Source organism: Mesoplodon densirostris, chromosome 11 (assembly GCF_025265405.1).
Source record: "Mesoplodon densirostris isolate mMesDen1 chromosome 11, mMesDen1 primary haplotype, whole genome shotgun sequence".
Lineage (NCBI taxonomy): Eukaryota > Metazoa > Chordata > Mammalia > Artiodactyla > Ziphiidae > Mesoplodon > Mesoplodon densirostris.
In genome coordinates this window covers 2,376,253-2,393,789 of record NC_082671.1, presented here as the reverse complement: position 1 = coordinate 2,393,789, position 17,537 = coordinate 2,376,253, and the positions used below count along the sequence as shown (strand labels likewise).

General features: G+C 47.0%; 1 protein-coding gene across 3 annotated transcripts in view; it reads left to right on the top strand.

Annotated features, from left to right (window-relative positions):
* BCL2L13 (BCL2 like 13) overlaps positions 1 to 12,569 on the top strand; it is a 62,364-nt gene extending 49,795 nt beyond the window's left edge. For 2 of the 3 annotated variants that reach the window (XM_060111718.1, XM_060111719.1), the window contains 2 exons: positions 2,261 to 2,404; positions 10,497 to 12,569. In XM_060111718.1, coding sequence (XP_059967701.1) covers positions 2,261 to 2,404; positions 10,497 to 11,246 — 894 coding nt within the window. In that variant the 3' untranslated portion in view covers positions 11,247 to 12,569. Of the gene's footprint in view, positions 1 to 2,260; positions 2,405 to 10,496 lie in introns of those variants that run through there. The other variant, XR_009533741.1, reaches the window with a different exon arrangement.
* Positions 12,570 to 17,537: the final 4,968 nt, after the last annotated feature.

Below are 17,537 nucleotides of genomic sequence, written 5' to 3'. Positions count from 1 at the left end.
ATCTACTGCAGAAGTTATTGAACAAACCAATAACTTACATGAGTTGTGCGATTCCTGTTATCCAGTAAGGAAATGACTTACAGAAAAGAATTCAAAATGTAAGACTGCTTGGTTGCTTTTTAGTGCTAGAGATAGAAATAGTGGGACCTTTTAGGAATGGATACTTGGGGATCCAGTTTTATTTTAACAGTTTTTTAATACTGTGGGAGGTGAAGTACAAAAAATATCAGGTGTACACATGATATAAAATGCGGACTTGATGGAGGTCAGTTGTAGAAATACTCATGAAGCTTTGTGTGTGATCATAGCAATTAGAGGGCAAGTGGGTATGAGTACATAAAGACAGTCTAAATTATAAAGTGTAGTGGGTCCTTGAAGATAGTGTGTCACATAGGTGAAGCAGACAGGACATGTATAACCAAGAGTGTTGTCAACGAAATAGAAGATGTTAGTCTTATAAAAGGAAGTTTCTGCACTCACTGCATTTCAAGAAAGATGTAATTGGGATGGAGAAGATCCAGGAAAGGATAACTTAAATGATAAAAGCAGTGGAGGAATTGCTATGTGAAGAACGGACTAAAAAATTAGTAGATTTCAGCGTAAAAAGTATAGTGAATGAGAGGGAATACGGTTAAGGACTAAAGACAGTAGTGAAAGAGGATTACAGATTTATCTCTAGATTATTACATAGTAAAATGGGGGCAACTACATCTGATACATGAAAGAGGTAAATTTGGAACAAATAAGAGTTATTTTTATATAGCAAGTATGAAATATTTGCAACTCATTTTTTTAAGAGGTAATAGAGCTTAAACATGAGTAACTTTAAAATATGCATGTTCGTAGATTATTATGGGAAATGAGAATGTTTTGAGGTATGGAACGTCCCAGGCCTTTGGAGCTGGTGTGATGTGAGTCTGCAGGGCTGGTTCACAAGCTCCTCTCCTGCTCCAGCTGAGACAGAATACTAGGCTGGATGAACACCCATGTTCATTTCTGTTTTCAAAAGTGTTAACAGGTTTCTGATTGTAGAAAAAGCCTAACACAGTCTTCTTTATAGCCCTGTACCCCTCCATTGGTGCTAAGGTTTTTACTGCATTGGGGGCTGGAGTTCTTTTAGAATGTCAAACAGTGAAGATGTATGTTTTTTGCATTTTTCTTTCAGACTTTGATAGAGATTCCTTCAGGGCTGCTTTTACTTAAAAAAAAAAAAAACCCAAAGAATATTAGTGAGGATATAAACTCATCGTCTTTTCTGTTTGTCCTCTTTTGCAGAAATGTGTTGTAATCCCTCAGCTATGACCTTGGAGGGTCAGTGACAGGAAACTGGAATTGGTTTCATTTCCTTTCACGGTCCTTCCCAGTTATGTGGAGACCTCTTGATGTTTTAGACAGAAAAGATTGCATGCAGATAGTTAACTGAAAGTACTTAGTTCTTTTCAGTATGCAGGGGTTATTTTTGGAAGGAAAGGGACTCTAGTTAGTCTCCGAAGTAAATTTTTATGATTTTAAAATATTGAGCCATAAGGTTATAAGGAGTGATAATAACACCTCTGGTTTTTGATGACTTGTATAAGATAGCTCATAATTTTGAAAGTTCTTGTTTTCAAATAGAATAAAAGCCCATGGTACAAAATGCACAAAGTACAGAAGACATACACTTGAAAATATTTTCCCACCCTTGTCACCACTTACCTAGCTTTCCTCTTTTTAGGCTACCACTATCACCAGTTTCTTAGGTATTTTTCAGAAATACAAACATGTGTGTAGATGTTCTGTTAACAATAATGTTAAGAATAATGGTACCATTATTGTACATACTCTCCTTTATCTTTTTTCACTGAAAGTAAATCTTGGTAGTTGGGCAGTGGACGATCTTATTCTTTTTAACAACTACTTGATATTTTACTGGATGACCAAAATTTGGTCTGTTGGGTTGTTTCCGGTCTTTTGCTATTATAAATAATGCTTCAGTGAATTTCCTATACATATGTTGTTACACACGCACACGCACGCGCGCACACACACACACACACAGGCCCGGTTGTTTTCATATAATATTATTTCTACCACCCTGTGGTATAAAACATACATGCATTATTCTAAAAAATTCTGGTAGGGGTCACTATTTTATTTCCTTTATTATAATAAAAATGGAGTTCATTATGATGCACTGGAGTGTATTTTCTAGTAGTTGAACATATAAAATGAACTGTAAGAATTTCAGTTTGTTTTTTACTCTCTCATCTTTGCCTTAAAGGTTTTGGTGCCTCTGATTTTGCTACGGCAAATGCTTTTGGAGTTGACAAGACGTGGTCAGGAACCTTTGAGTGCATTGCTGCAGTTTGGTGTGACTTTCCTGGAGGACCATGCCGCCGAGGACATCGTTCAGCAAGGTGGCTGGGTATGCGCTTCCACGTTTGTGTTTTTGTTTTTTTTTAAATCTTCTTAAAAGAAAAAATAATTAAGCCCCTCATGGTTGTTTTTAAAAGCATAGGTTAAATATCATTAACATTATTGTGCAGTGTTATTTAATATTGTGATTGGATGGTGATCAGTGGAAAGACTATTCTTGCAGTTTAAGTTAAACTAAGATTTTACTCCTAAATTCATGTGTTTTTTAAAAAAATATTTATTTATTTATTAGGTTGCGCTGGGTCTTAATTGCAGCAGGTGGGCTCCTTAGTTGCAGCTTGCCAGCTCCTTAGTTGCGGCATGCGGGCTCCTTAGTTGTGGCATGTGAACTCTTAGTTTCAGCATGCATGTGGGATCTAGTTCCCTGACTAGCGATTGAACCCGGGCCCCCGGCATTGGGAGCGTGGAGTCTTCACCAGTGTGCCATCAGGGAAGTCCCCCTGTGTGGTATTTTTAAGTGGTTATAATTATGAAACATTTCATACTAGCAAAAAGTATATAAATAACTTCTGTATACTTAGTATATAAAAGTATATAATAACATATACTGAGAAAAACTATATAATAAGTATGTAATAACATTTATATACTTACACTTTAGAGGTGAGGAATAATAAATGAACACCTCTCCCAGTCGAAGAAAAGAACACAGCCAACACTTTTGAGTCTCCTTTTATACTCCTCCTAGATATCCACATGTTCCTACCTACTTCACAAGGGCAACTTCTATTCTGAATTATAGTTTTAATATGTATATATCCCTAGACAGTATATTATTTTGTATGTTTGGAACTTTATGTAAATAGTATAATATGTCTCCTTCTGTAACTTGCTGTTTTCATTCAGTGTTGTATTCTTAAGATTCGCCTAGGTCATTGTTTCTCAATTGTTTTTTCATTATCACCCCCCTAAGGTTCCTTTTTAGACATTTTTATCCTTATCATCTCCTTCCTCCCCACGTGAAATTTTAAAAGCACAGATATAAGTCTGTTTATGTACTGGGGCCTTTTGGAGGGCCACGGGCCTTTGTAATATCTAAGATTGCTCACATCTCCCCAGACCAGGTTTTGTTTGTTTGTTTGTTTTGTTTTTTTGCGTTATGCGGGCCTCTCACTGTTGTGGCCTCTCCCGTTGTGGAGCACAGGCTCCGGACGCGCAGGCTCAGCGGCCATGGCTCACGGGCCCAGCCGCTCTGCGGCATGTGGGATCTTCCCGGACTGGGGCACGAACCCGTGTCCCCTGCATCAGCAGGTGGACTCTCAACCACTGCGCCACCAGGGAAGCCCCCCAGACCAGTTTTAACCCTCGACTTCATCCCCTTTGAGAACACATGATCCAAGTTGATGTGTTGATGGGCGTTTGGTTTCCATGTGTAAATATGTCACAATTTATCTGTAGTTTATTTATCTAAGGCTTGCCAGTAGACATTTCTCCCTTTTTGCTGTTGGAAAGAGTCTCATCCATATGTGCAGGAGTTTCTCTGGGTATATACTTGGGAGTAGAATTTCTGGTTCCAAGAGTATAGACATGTTCTAATTTACAAGATGATGCCAAAGTGTTTTCCACAGTGGTTTCCAGCTTGCCCTCTGTCAACAGCATATAAGAGTTTTTCTTCTTAAGTATGAGAATTTTTGTTGTTGTACCTCCTCCCCAACACTTAATATTGTCAGACTTACTAATTTTTAAAATTATTTATTAAAATAAGATTATTTAGGAATAATTTTAGATTTACAAGAAAGTTACAAAGATAAAGCATCCCCACATGCCCTTCACCCAGTTTTCCCCAGTGTTAACGTCGTGCATAACTATGGCTCCTTTGTCAAGTTGGCTTTTCCACATTGACTTTATATCCAGCAGATTTGTCCAACTGCCTTATTATTCTGATTATCTCTGGGCTCCTTTGGGTTTTCTAGATAGAAAATCACACCGTGTGTGAATAATGTCAATTTTTTTTCCTTGATGAGTCTATCTTTTTAAAAAAATGTGTTGTACTAATCAGCACCATATTAACAGAATTGGTATTAGAATCCATCCTTATCTTTTCTGATGTTAATGTGAGTTAAATTTCCTTTAATCGTTCCACCATTTAGTTGTATCAGTCCCGATGAGTGAGGTTGGCCTGTACTTTTTCTTGTTTGGTTTCAGTTTTAAGGGTGTGCTGGCTTCATAAAAGAATTTAGAGTTGGGAAGAATGGTTCCTCCTTTTCTGTACTCTGGAAGAGTTTGTAGGAGACTCGGATCATCTGTGCCTTGCTTCCTATAACATTCCTTCAAAACCACCTGGTACTTTCTTTGAGGGAAGGTTTCTGTTTTTTCTTGTCAACTTTTGATAATCTTTCTAGAATATTATCCCTAAATTTTCAGATTTGTTGGCATAGAGCTATTAATATTTTCTTTTTTTGGAGGAAGGTACAGTGGATTTTAATTTTTTAAATTCTCTACACTACTTACTTTTTTAAAAAGTTTTCTTTTGGAGTATTTTGTATATATATGAAAACAGACACGGGAGTATAATGAACCCCCGTCACTTAGTCCTAGCAGTCATTAATTTACTGCCAGTTATGCTTTATTCACATCCTGATCACTTCCCCTCTTAATACAGTAGTATTTTGAAGCAAAATCCAGACATCCTATAATTTTATCTGTAAAGATTTCACTATGTATCTCTGAAAAATAAAGGTTCTTTTTTTATTTTAAATCACAATACCATTGTCACATCACAAAAAAATTAAAAATAATTTCTTCATATCATCAAATATCCTGTTAGCATTCAAATTTCCAAATGTCTCAAAAATATCCTGTCTTTAAGTCTATGCAATGTGTGGGTCTGTAGTTCCTTTTTTATTTTATTTTACTTTATTTTTACTTTTCTCTGTGTTGGGTCTTCGTTGCTGTGTGTGGGCTTTCTCTAGTTGTGGCAAGCAGGGGCTACTCTTCGTTGTGGTGCACGTACTTCTTATTGCGGTAGCTTCTCTTATTGCGGAGCACGGGCTCTAGGCACGCAGGTTTCAATAGTTGTGGCTTGCGGGTTCAGTCGTTGTGGCTCGCGGGCTCTAGAGCGCAGGCTAAGTAGTTGTGGTGCGTGGGCTTAGTTGCTCCGCAGCATGTGGGATCTTTCTGGACCAGGGCTTGAACCCGTGTCCCCTGCATTGGCAGGTGGATGCTTAACCACTGCACCACCAGGGAAGTCCTGAGGCTTATTAATTTTATTTATTTTCTCAAAGAACCAGTTTTTGGTTTTGTTGATTTTCTCTGTTGATTTCCTATTTTCAATTTCATTGATTTCTGCTCTCTTTTATTATTATCTTCTGCTTACTTTGGATTTAATTTACTCTGCTTTTTCTAGTTTCCTAAGGTGGAGGCTTAGAGGACTGATTTTTGATCTTTCCTCTTTCCTAATGTTTGCATTCGATGCTGTAACTTTCCACTTAAGCACTGCTTCCACTGTCTCACACAAATTTTAATAAGTTGTATTTTAATTTACTTCAAAAGATTTTTTAGGGCTTCCCTGGTGGCGCGGTGGTTGAGAGTCCGCCTGCCGATGCAGGGGACGCGGGTTCATACCCCAGTCCGGGAAGATCCCACATGCCACGGAGCGGCTGGGCCCGTGAGCCATGGCCGCTGAGCCTGCACGTCCGGAGGCTGTGTTCCGCAACGTGAGAGGCCACAACAGTGAGAGGCCCGCGTACCGCAAAAAAAAAAAAAAAAAAAAAGATTTTAAAAATTTCTCTTGAGATTTATTCTTCGATCCATGTGTTATTTAGAAATATATTGTTTAATCTCCAAGTACTTGAGGATTTTCTAGCTGTCTTTCTGTTATTGATTTCTAGTTGCATTCCATTGCGGTTTGAGCGCAGACATAGTATAATTCTGTTCTTTTAAATTTGTTAAGGTATGTTTCATGCCCCAGAATTTGGTCTAGGTGAATATTCCCTGTGAGCTTGGGAAGAAGGTGTATCCTGCTGTGGTTGGATGGAAGTGGTCTGTAGATGTCCTTTGTATCCCGCTGATTGTCTGCCTGCTGGATCTGCCCATTTCTGATGGAGGGTGTTGATTGGAATCACAATTTGTTTGTGGCCCCAACTCTGCCAAATATTAGCCCTGAGTTTTGGGGGGAATTCATTTAACTTCGCTGAGCCTCAGTTTCATCAATTACAGTATGGAAGAGCAGCTTCTGTAGCTCACAAAAGTGATGGTGTGAAAAAGTGTTCTGTGAGAACATTACATTTTGACAAATATCAGCTTTTCAGATGCATCCCTAAGAGTGTGTGTTTTTCCGCTTCTCGAGTCTGATTGAAGTTTCCTTCGAGTTTTGGTGGTGACTGTCTTTGTCGGGCAGCAGTCGGGCACAGCCAGGCACAGACGGCTGTGAGCCGGGACAGCCCACCCCCTGCTGCTAGGCCTGCGAGCCCGCAAGGGGCCACCGCGGGGCGGGCTTCTCCTGGGTTTCCTCCTGCGGCATGTGCTAACCTGAATACTTACTGTGAAACATTTAGATTACATGAAGGATTACTGGGGGAAATGTCATCTGTAATAATATTAAATAGTTTGAATAAAATTAATTTTTGTCTATTTTTTCTGACTTGAAGCTTCTCGTTTCTGTTTTAAGAACTGCAAACCTCAAAAAGTTTGTTTTAATCAAGGATGTTTGAAGACTGTCTCTTGGGAACTTTTAGGTCAGAACTGGTTAGAACAGAGTGTGGAAGGTGACACAGTTTGTGATCTAAAATCAGTTAAGTGGGTTTTGCAACTGAAGTAGTTTCAGTGTAGTAAGGGTTTGGTTTAGTGTTTCATGAGATCTGTTTGTTTTATTTGTGCGTGTGCATGTGCGTGTGTACTGCACTGTGTTTAAAATGTATTCTTTGTGGTCTTGGTCATCACATTAGGTGGAACGTTACTTCTCTGAGTCTCTCTCACAGTATTTTCTTTGGGGTTTTTTGTTGTTTTTGTTTTATTTTTATTTTTTTGGCTGCGCTGCAAGGCTTGTGGGTCTTCGTTCCCAGACCAGGGATCGAACCCGGGCCCTTGGTGGTGAAAGTGTGGAGTTTTAACCACTGGACCACCAGGGAATTCCCTCTCTTTTCTTATTTTAGGTTAATAGCGATCTAAGAGGCATTTGGTCGTTAGTACCCTGTTTGGCTGAATGTAGAGAAGCAAGGTATCTGTGTTTGTCTTTTCCGGTGAATACTTGAGAGAGAGATCGTAGTGATAAGGGTTGGCTGGTACACGCCAGGGGACGTGGGTCTCTGAGTTACCAGGGAGTGGGGTCTTGGGAGTCGGCCCTGGCGTCCTCAGCTGGAACAGTTAAGTTCATTGGCACCTGTGACCCTGCGTGTGAAACACTGCTTGAAGTGGCAGAATGATTTGTAACTGGTGTGAACCAAAACAAAACTCGAAGCAAACGTGGTTAATACAGACGTGGTGAAGCACTGCTGCACACTTCGAAATGGTTCTTTGAGTGATCTCCAAGCGGTTTGTACTGCGTTCCTACCACTAAAACCAAGGTTATGCTTACATTTTATCTTACGTTTATTCTACGAGAGTCCCTTTACCTCCGTAGTTCAGTTTCTTCTCTGCTTCCCTTTTTCTTTGAAGGGTTTCATGAACACATCTTTGTTTACGAAAACACCAAGAATAACCTTTTCCATTTGCTTCTTGCTGTAAACTGAGGAAAAAGCACCAGTGTGGAAGTCCGGGGTTGGGGGTGCCTTGGGCTCGAGCGTTAGGGGAGCACAGTTGACGAAAGCGTGGGCCCTGCAGGTAAGCGGCCTGGTTAGATCCAGTCCCAGCTTTGGACTTCAGGCCAATTACTTACCCATCTCAGTTGCTTTAGTTTCCTTATCTGTGAAAGTGAAATGAATTAATTTCAGTGACGTCTTCAAAAGGACACTGACGTCCAATTCTCACAGCAGCTGAGGGACCTTGGGCAAGTTACCTGATCTCTCTGGGCTTCAGGTGTTTAAACAAAATATAGTTTTCTGATTCTTTGTACGTATTTATTTACTTATTGGCCACGCCGTGTGGCTTGCAGGCTGTAGTTCCCCAACCAAGGATCGGCAGTGAGACTGTGGCGTCCCAACCGCCGGGCCGCCAGGGAGTTCCCCCTCCGTGCATATGTAAACTCTAGTTGGTCCCAATCTGTTTTATATTTTTGAGCCCTTGAAGTTACTCCTTTCTGTTTTTTGTATAGTGGGACTAAGGAGATGGCTGTTTCCAGCAATATACATATTTTGTGCTAAAAATTATTTAAATTGTTGGAATGGATCTAAGGCTACTTGTAGATGTTAGTCCCCTAATGTGCTAAGTTTTAGGTAAAGTATTACCCAAAACAGTGCTTTATCTTTTATTGAAAGCCTAGTCTTCATTAATGACAGTAATTGTCAAGGGAGAGGCCTCTATTTTTATATTTTTGCTTCAGATGACCAGGAGTGAAAGTCTCAGTGATCTTCTATTCTTTCTTTAAAACTTTTTACATAAAAGCACAAAATTTTTGGTGAATCATCATTAAAATAATCACGTCCCAAATACAGAAATAAGTTGTAAGGTAGAGAGTCCATGACAGCAAGGAAAAAGGCAACTAAGTCTAACTGGCTTTTGGGCCATATCGTCCCCCAGAGCTGTCACTTGACACCCATGTTGATCCAGTATCTTGGTTGGATGAAGAAGTCTTCCAGATACGGGACGAAGAATGTTCCTGACTCTCAGCTTTGAGCTGTTAAAAATAAAGAGAACAGTAGTTGTATGCTAAATTCTGTTTTAGTTTGTTAACTTTTCCCTCATTTCTTCACCATGCAACTTGTGAAATTTCCATTTCACTTGTTTTGGCTTCGAGCCCTAAATAAGAAGTAGCAAAAGGTCTCCTTTCTGAGGATTAAAATTTTTACCTGTTTTGTTATGGTTCCTTTGTTTTGCTTTTGCTTTTTAAATCCTTCTTGCTGTTAGAGGCTTTGTTTTTAGCCCTTGGTGGGAGTTCCCACTGGTGAGCACGTGGGTCCCTCTGACCCTCAGGCCCTCCCTTTGAGGAGATTCTAAGGGTAGGGAACACAAGGGATTATATTCCTTATCTCCAGATAACTCGAGTGTGACCGCAAAGCTTCTGGTCTTGACTACAGAACAGAACTATTCTACTTCATATAAATGGCGGCCGTAATCACAAAATAAAGTGGGAATTAGTTTGCTTGCATTTGCTCTGCAGACTCCGTAGCATCTGCGGGTGTCGTCCAGACTCTGGGTGACTTCCTGTCCGTCTCCGCCACGAACCTCCTGGTCCCCGTGCGTCCCCTGCCTTAGGGCTGCCGGTGTCGCGGTGAAATGTGTGCCTCCTGTGTCGGTCCTCATGTCTAGATCGTGCATTTGTCAAGAACCAAAATTGAGTCATGTTCTTCCTTGTGACTGGAGCCGACACAGCCCCCGCAGGGAGCCTGGAGCCCCCGTGGCCGTGTTGCTGCTGTGTGGCTCCCACCCCCAGGAGGGCGGGAGGACTGCGGCCCTGCACCCTCCCCATCGTCGGGGCGGCTTCATCCATGACCGAGTGCCAATGACCGTTCCCGTGCCGTTGAGTCAGGGCCGTGGCGTCTGCTTCCAGCACCCTCCCTGGTCACGGCAGGCTGCTTCCCACCCCCGGCTGACGTTTCTGGGCCTCTGCTGGGCGGTGGCACTTCCCGGCTCTTCCCACGTCCCTCCGCCAGGCTCCCGCACCCACCCCAGCTGCCAGCAAAACGCGTCCTTCCCCGTCTGGGCTCCTGACGGCACCAGCCCGGCCGAGAGATAGATCCGTAGGGCAGAAGCTGCCTTTTTCTCCGCTGCGTTGCATTATTTATTGCATTAAATGTGTATACATTGAATAGAATATAAATCAGCTTTTTGCTTTTTCAGCTTTGAAGAAACTGGTCAGAGTACCGTCTTGTTAAAAATTCTTCCTCTGTTGGTCTACAAGCAAACACGTTCAGTCCAAAAACTGTAGGTTTAAACAGTGCGTTTACCCCTGGAAGTTCAGTTTAGGAAAGGGGCTGCCTCCAGATTTACATTTACTTTAGATCTGTTTCCCCTTCTTTGCACTGACCGCCCCCCTCATCTCCTAGGGCGCTGTCTTTGCCCTGGAGCCGGAGGACGAGGAGCGCCCCGCGGGCGCCGCGGAGGACAGCAACGACATCTACATCCTGCCCAGTGGCGGCTCCACGCTCGCCAGCCCCCCGGAGTCTCCGACCACCGCCACGGCGTCCTGGCAGGCCGAGGGCTTCCCCGTGTCGCTGTCCAGCAGCCAGAGCTGGCGCACTGAGAGCCCACCGGTGTCCCTGGGTCCCGAGTCGTGGCAGCAGGTCACGGTGGACCCCGAAGAAGTCAAGAGCTTGGACAGCAACGGGGCCGGAGAGAAGAGTGAGAACAACTCCTCCAACTCTGACATCGTGCACGTGGAGAAGGAGGAGATTCCTGAGGGCGCGGAGGCGGCGGCCGCGGCGGCCCCTGCCCTGATGGCGGCCGGGGAGCCTGGCCCCGAGGGGTCGGCCGTCCAGACAGCCAGTCCCACGACCTCTCTGTTCGTGGAACTTGCTGAAGAAGAGGCGGGAGCGGCCGCGTCTGAAGCTGCCAAACTGGAGCAGGAGGGGGTCCCGCCGCTAGAGCCCCCAGTGGAGCCCCCAGCAGCCCCGCCGGGCGGAGAGCAGGCGGCCCGCGGGCGTGGGGGGCTGGGGGCAGGGCCCTCCCCGGGCGGCCGCGAGAAAGCTGGCCCGCCGCCCGCGGGCAAGTCCCTCCTGCTCTTCGGAGGGGCGGCCGCCGCCGTGGCCATCCTGGCGGTGGTAGTTGGGGTGGCACTAGCTCTGAGAAGGAAGTAGATTTTTCGGAGAGAAGACAGAAAGGCGTAAGGGTTTAGTCGTGTCAGCTGGACTGGAGCGGCCAGGAGCTGGCTGGACATCCCTTGGACACTCTGGGGTCAGGAGGACTTGGGTCCGCAGGGCAGGGGGCCGACCCATGTGTTAGGGCTTGAGCTGGAGGCTGCACACGGTGGTCTGACTGGAGGTCCCGGGCCTGGGCGCCTGCTAGGTTCAGGGTCTTGTGTGTAAAGCGTCCCCCGCCTGGCGTCCACGGCCCCTGGGTAGCTCCCGGGCCTGGGGGCCTGTGCCCTGTGGGTGCGCAGCGCAGCCCACCCCCCCAGCCCCGGAGCGCCCTCCCTGGGGTGACAGCCCCACCCCATGCGTCTCCCCGAGCTGCCAAACGCCCCCCGGGGATAACGTCGTCCCGTGAGAGCCAGTCTCAGGGCGAGGGTCCCCGTGGGGGCGCCCGGGGTCTCTCAGCCCCTCTGGTCTTGCCGCCCTCAGTCCCGCAGCCCACGTGCTCTGCCGGGTCTCAGCCGCCTCTCAGGTACTGCCCTGCCCGCCTCGCCCCAGGGTGCCCCGAGGCCCCGTGCGGAGGGCTCGCCCGATGCTTCCTGCAGTTCCCCTTGTAAACACGCTGCCTTTAGTCTTTAAACGTACAAGAGAAGAGACCCGGGGCCCCTGCCCGTGACCGCGGGGCAAGTTTGTCTCCGCATTCGGAAGCCGGAGGGTGGCTTAGCTGGCCTATCGAGGTTGCTTCCAGCCCTTCTGTCTGTGGGCACCCTTGAGCCGACAGGGACTCGCCGGCCGGCAGCGTCTCTCTTGCTGGGCATCGCTGTCCATGACCTGAACTAGTGTGATTCCCAGGTTCTGGCCTCAGCCTCCTTCCCAGTCAGGCCGCTCCTCGGCCGTCTCTTGCCAGGTGATAAGGGTTTCCACACGTGGGCTTACAGGCCAGTGAACCATAACTCTCATTCAGTACACAAAGTCTCCTAAATATCATCGAAGTAAAAAGCAGGAAAGAGAGGCTGCCCTTGAGGTTCTAGCTCGGCTTTCAGAGTTCCATAACGGAGGCTTACACTGAGCTCGTTACGGCCCAAATGCCACAGTGACAAACCATCATGATCACCGTCAGCACGTGCCCGTGGAGACTCAGCGTAGCCTCATCCGCTGGCCGCACCCCTCACGGGGGACCGCGTCTCTTCATGCCTGAGGTCAGTGTCACTGACAGGACACACGTGCTCGAGACAGGTCATCTCAGATTTATCCTAGTAAATGTAACAGGTTACTTTTTAAATCCTGAAATTTGTAATAAAATTACTTTACCTATCCTGATCACCAAAACTTGATGTTTTAAATGTGCTTTATTTTTTAATTTTTATTTTTTTAAATTAAATCTTCCTAAAGCGATACTGTTTAGAAGTTGGTCAGAAAGGTCTGGAATGTGTGTGTGTGTCTGTGCAGCTTTACCAGGCAGTGTGTCTTGCATTCTGAGTTTTTGTGTCTTGTTGGGGAGGGATGTTGGTCAGGGTCTGGGTGTCCTTCATTGAGGGGCCAGAGGTGAGGGAAGTGGGGTTTTCCTCCGTGTGTTCCAACGGCAGCACTGCTGCTTCGTAGGGGGAGAGCGAGCTGCTGAGTTGTCTTCCTTCTCTTCCCTTTTGATAGAATATTCTCTTTCCAGTGTTTCCATGTAAACTCTGGGTCCTCAAGCCCATCGGCTGAACGCACTGAAGCACTAACCCGAGCCGGTTCGTTTCTGAGCGGCTGGCGGGAGGTCTGCGCTGCAGAGGCTGAGGTCTGCTGAGGTCTGCGTTCTCCACGGCGGAGGGGTAAGGCAGGGCCACGCTTTACTCAGCAGAGACCCAGACAGCGTGGCCTTCAAGCACGGGGTTCCCAAGTGATAGGAGGACCTCAGCGTCCCCTCTGGTCGTGGACAGGAGGAGGGAGCGCCTAGTAAGGACTGCGGTGGTAGCGGCTCCCCTGTTTTGCTGTGACGTTAAAAACTGTTTCTCAGCGGCCCACCCCCTTTTTGGTGGGACTGGAACATCTGCGTCTGAGGTAGAGGGAGGGTGATGGTGGGAGGCAGATGTGGAACTCAGCCTCGCGCCCTTTTGGCACCCTCGCTTGAACCGTTGTGTGGGTAGGTCCTGCAGAACTCTTAACTGCTGTATTGAATGTAATGATTTCTGATCACTTGGCAAAAGCCACTGAAGGTTTCTTGAGAAAAATACCAGAATTAAAGAATGCTAGTTTATGTTCTCTGTAGTAAAGTGGTGACAACTCCGGGGCCTCAGAAACCAGTCAGCCCCAGTGTGCCTTACGGGCATCAGCAATGCCCCCAGAAAGCTTTCTAGAGGAAGAGCCATCTGCTGACCATCTGGTTCCCAAAGGCTGATCCTCCTCTCGCCTGTCGTCTCTCTACCTGGGTGTGTCCTGGGGGGACAGGAGCCAGAGATGTGGTTTTTGGACCACAGCCCCTTTTCATTTCCCATAGAAATTCATTTCCTCAGTCTCTTGCTGATTCCTGCTAATATAAAAGCTGTGCCTGTTCCTTGCCTTTTCCCTGAAGGCTTGACATGGGGACAAATGTCATACCCGTAGAATTTTAAAATTATTTTGAGATGTTTTATAGAAATGAAAGAAAGGTATTGTAGGTAAGATTTTTTTCCCCTCTTCTCAATTTCTTATGTCTGTTTACACAGACTTACCAAGAATTTCATCAAGAGGGGCTGTCTGGTCACTTTGTAGAAACAGCTTCTAGCCTCTGGACCAGTTCCATGCAGGCAGTATCTCATGTCAAGTCTCAGCAACACACCTGATGCCAGGAGAATGTGTCCTCTTCCCCAGAGGACCAGGATCTGTCCTTGGTGGAGCCCCCCTGTTCTCCACTCCCCACAAGGGTCGGCTGTGAGCTGGGCTTGGGTTCAGGGAGCGTCTCTTTTCCTTTCCCTGAACAAGGGTGGTCATTATCGTCTCAGCAGAGGGGCTGAGCGGTCACAACACGCCAGGGGCTGTCGGAGGGCCTCCCTCATCACGCTCCCCCTTCGCACCCCCTTGGGGTCACTACTGTCCCGAAGGCGTCTGGCATGTGTGCGGCAGGCGGCAGTCAGAGGTTCTGACTCGGGTCCAGGGCTTCCCCGGCGTCTCCCATCCTTGGAACCTGCAGAGGTACCGGCAGGTACCTTGTCCTGCGTGGGGCGGTCCGGGCCCCGGGGAGGCTGCAGGTAGGCAGGTAGCTGAGCCAGCTCCGTGGGACCGCACGTGGCAGCCAAGGTTCATCAGTCTATCCCAGCTGCTCACCGCACCAGGGGCCTCTCCCAGCCTGCACCTGGCGCCTGGCGGTTCCAGACCCACCCTGCTGGACTAGGGTCTCCATGACTTCCTCGGGTGGTGTGGGGACAGGTGCCCGTCTGTGCCCCCCGGGGTGCAAGGGGCGCCCACTCGGACAGACACGTCCTGGGAGCGCGACCTGATCGGGAAGTCAGTTGCTGAAGTGTTGATCCGCATCTCCCCTTTCTTTGCACCGTCCCGTCTACACCGCAAGCGCTGCTGTAGCCCAGGGGGCTGTTACCCAGGCGTCCGCCCCTCATGGCCACACCGCACCCTCCCGTGAGCTGTTTAGAGCAAGTGTTGGCCTCCTTCCCCAGGGAGAGCCAGAAGGCGGGCCCCTCCCCGTTAAGTCTGGACGATTTCTGGTGAGAGAACTGTACTAAGTGGCTGGGTTCTTGGTCAGCACCGAAGGAAAAGACAATTGATCATTTTCCTAGACCTGTGTTTTTCTTGCTGTCCCAGTTGTTCATTTCCTTCTTCAGGTCAAAAGGGCCTCTTTCTGCCTCCCCTGTTCCCTGGCTGAGGTCTGTGTCCTATGGACTCTGGTGCCATCATCCCTCCCAAGTCCTGTGGTGAAACGGTCACCGTGCTGACACCCTCGTCCTGTGTGAGGTCCCTCTGCTCTCCCGCACAGCTGGTTTGTGGGTTATCCCGGCTCCGCTTCCCTTCGTCGTTGGCCTTCTGTGCTCGCTGGGGGAAGCAGCAAAGCGCAGCTCTGTGAGTGGTGCACTGCTGCAGGCAGCGTTGGGAGCAGACACCAGAGGGTGTAATAAAAGGAGCCTTGAAGACACTGAGGACTCCTCTTTCTGTTCACACAGTAACCCCCTGCCTCGACTCGGGAGGGCTGCTTCCAGACCATCAGCCTTGTCATCTTAAGTACGTACCTATGTGGTTTGACTGCAGGTTCTGCAAACAGCTAGCAACACCCAAAGGCCCACTCGCACAGCTGGTGAACTTGCTGGAGAACGAAAGCGGCTCCGGGGCTAGAGCCCCGAGCAGCAGCCCAGCAGTCAGTGCCGGCTCCCGAGCAGCCGGTCTGAGTACACCAGAGGGGTCTCTGGACTTCCGGTGATGCCGAACATCTTTTGTTCTCTTAACCATCACTTAATTCAAATAATTAAAAAGCAGGATGAAACGTTCTCTTAATTCAGAACATGTCAATTCTGTCCACGAGGGTTGTGATGTAAAATGCACCAATTTCCAGGATGTGCCCGAGTCCTGGTGGCCAGGATGTGCTCAAGGCTGGAATCTCTGTATGACGCCGGCTTGCGGAGAAGAGCGGGTCATCTTGCTTTATGACCAAGAAAGTGTATCTGACTTGGTCTGGAAAAATTGACACCAAAACATGTATAAACTGCATTAAAACGGCTTACTGTATTAATGTAAAACTGTGGCAGGTAAAGATGCTATGACAAATTATTTATTTACGTACTTACTGCACCACATGGCACGCGGGATCTTAGTACCCCAACCAGGGATCAAACCCGTGGCCCCTGCAGTGGAAGCGTGGACTCTTAACCACTGGACCGCCAGGGAGGTCCCTGAAAAATTTAAAGTATTGTAAGAGATAGTCTGGGATTATTTGGTGCTTTAGAGCTCCTTTCTCTTCCATTAGTTTATAGAGTTGACTACTTGAGTTTAAATTGCTCCTGGGCCTGGAAGAAAGTATCTCACTGCTGAGACACACTGTACTGACTGATCCCTGTGTCTGTGTTCGTGTGTGATTCACCCTGTTTCCACGGTGACATGAACCCTTTAAATCTGGAAGATTGTTTCCAGAGGCGCAGCCACGCCTGCTTGCTTTTAGGACTTGCAGCATTCTGCAGGTGTCAGCCTGAGACCCAGCCCTGGGGTGCTGTGTTGGATGCTGAACCATGGAGTCACTTTTCTTTTCTGGTAAGTTTAAACTCAGGGAACACGGAAGTGGTTTTGGTAACAGCGTAGTGATCAGTACTTCATTACTCGTGTTCATGTCCTTCCCCAGAGCATCACGGTCACAGCAACAAGGGCGTTTCTGTTACTGGTGATGTGAGATCTGGACCCTACCCACCATCGCACTGGGACGCAGACCAATCCTAGGAAACGCTTAGCGCTGGGAACAGACCGGGCTGTGCCTCTAACAGTAAGTGCTCTGGTTTACTCTGGTGCTAAGTGATTGCGTTTTGTTATTGTTTTTTTTTTTCAAATTTTATTGGACTATAGTTTTTTGTTTTGTTTAAATTTATTTATTTTTGGCTGCATCAGGTCTTAGTTGCCCCGTGGCATGTGGGATCTTAGTTCCCCAACCAGGGATCGAACCTGCATCCCCTGCACTGGAAGGCAGATTCTTAACCACTGGACCACAAGGGAAGTCCCTGTTATTACTTGTAATACTGTGTGTCTAGAAAAGGGAGCCACTACAAATGCTGAACTCTTAAGTCTGTTCTTTCATCTTATACGCTTAGAAGCCTGTTCTCTCCGTAAGCAGCTTCATAGGTGAAGATGAGCTGGGGGCATGGCTGGAAGATGAAAGTGTAAGATTCTTCACAGACATTCCCCACAGGACGGACGTAGTAGCTTCTCCAGTGGCTTAAAATTTTTATCAAAACCTTGACTTCTTGGAAAGAGAAAAGGGTGCATTTAGTTACATGATTTTGGAAACTGGCCGACATAAGCCTTGAAATTACCTCCACGTCTTTTAACTGCCTGTGGTTCCTGACTCAAGTAAAAGGAAATCACGGTGAAAAAGTCAAACACATTTTGAGGTCTGATTTTCCTGTTAAACGTTTGAGTCCAGGGCTTCCCTGGTGGCGCCGTGGTTGAGAGTCCGCCTGCCGATGCAGGGGACACAGGTTCGTGCCCCGGTCCGGGAGGGTCCCACATGCCGCGGAGCGGCTGGGCCTGTGAGCCATGGCCGCTGGGTCTGTGCTCCGCAACGGGAGAGGCCACAACAGTGAGAGGCCCGCGTAACGCAAAAAAAAAAAAAAAAAGTTTGAGTCCAGA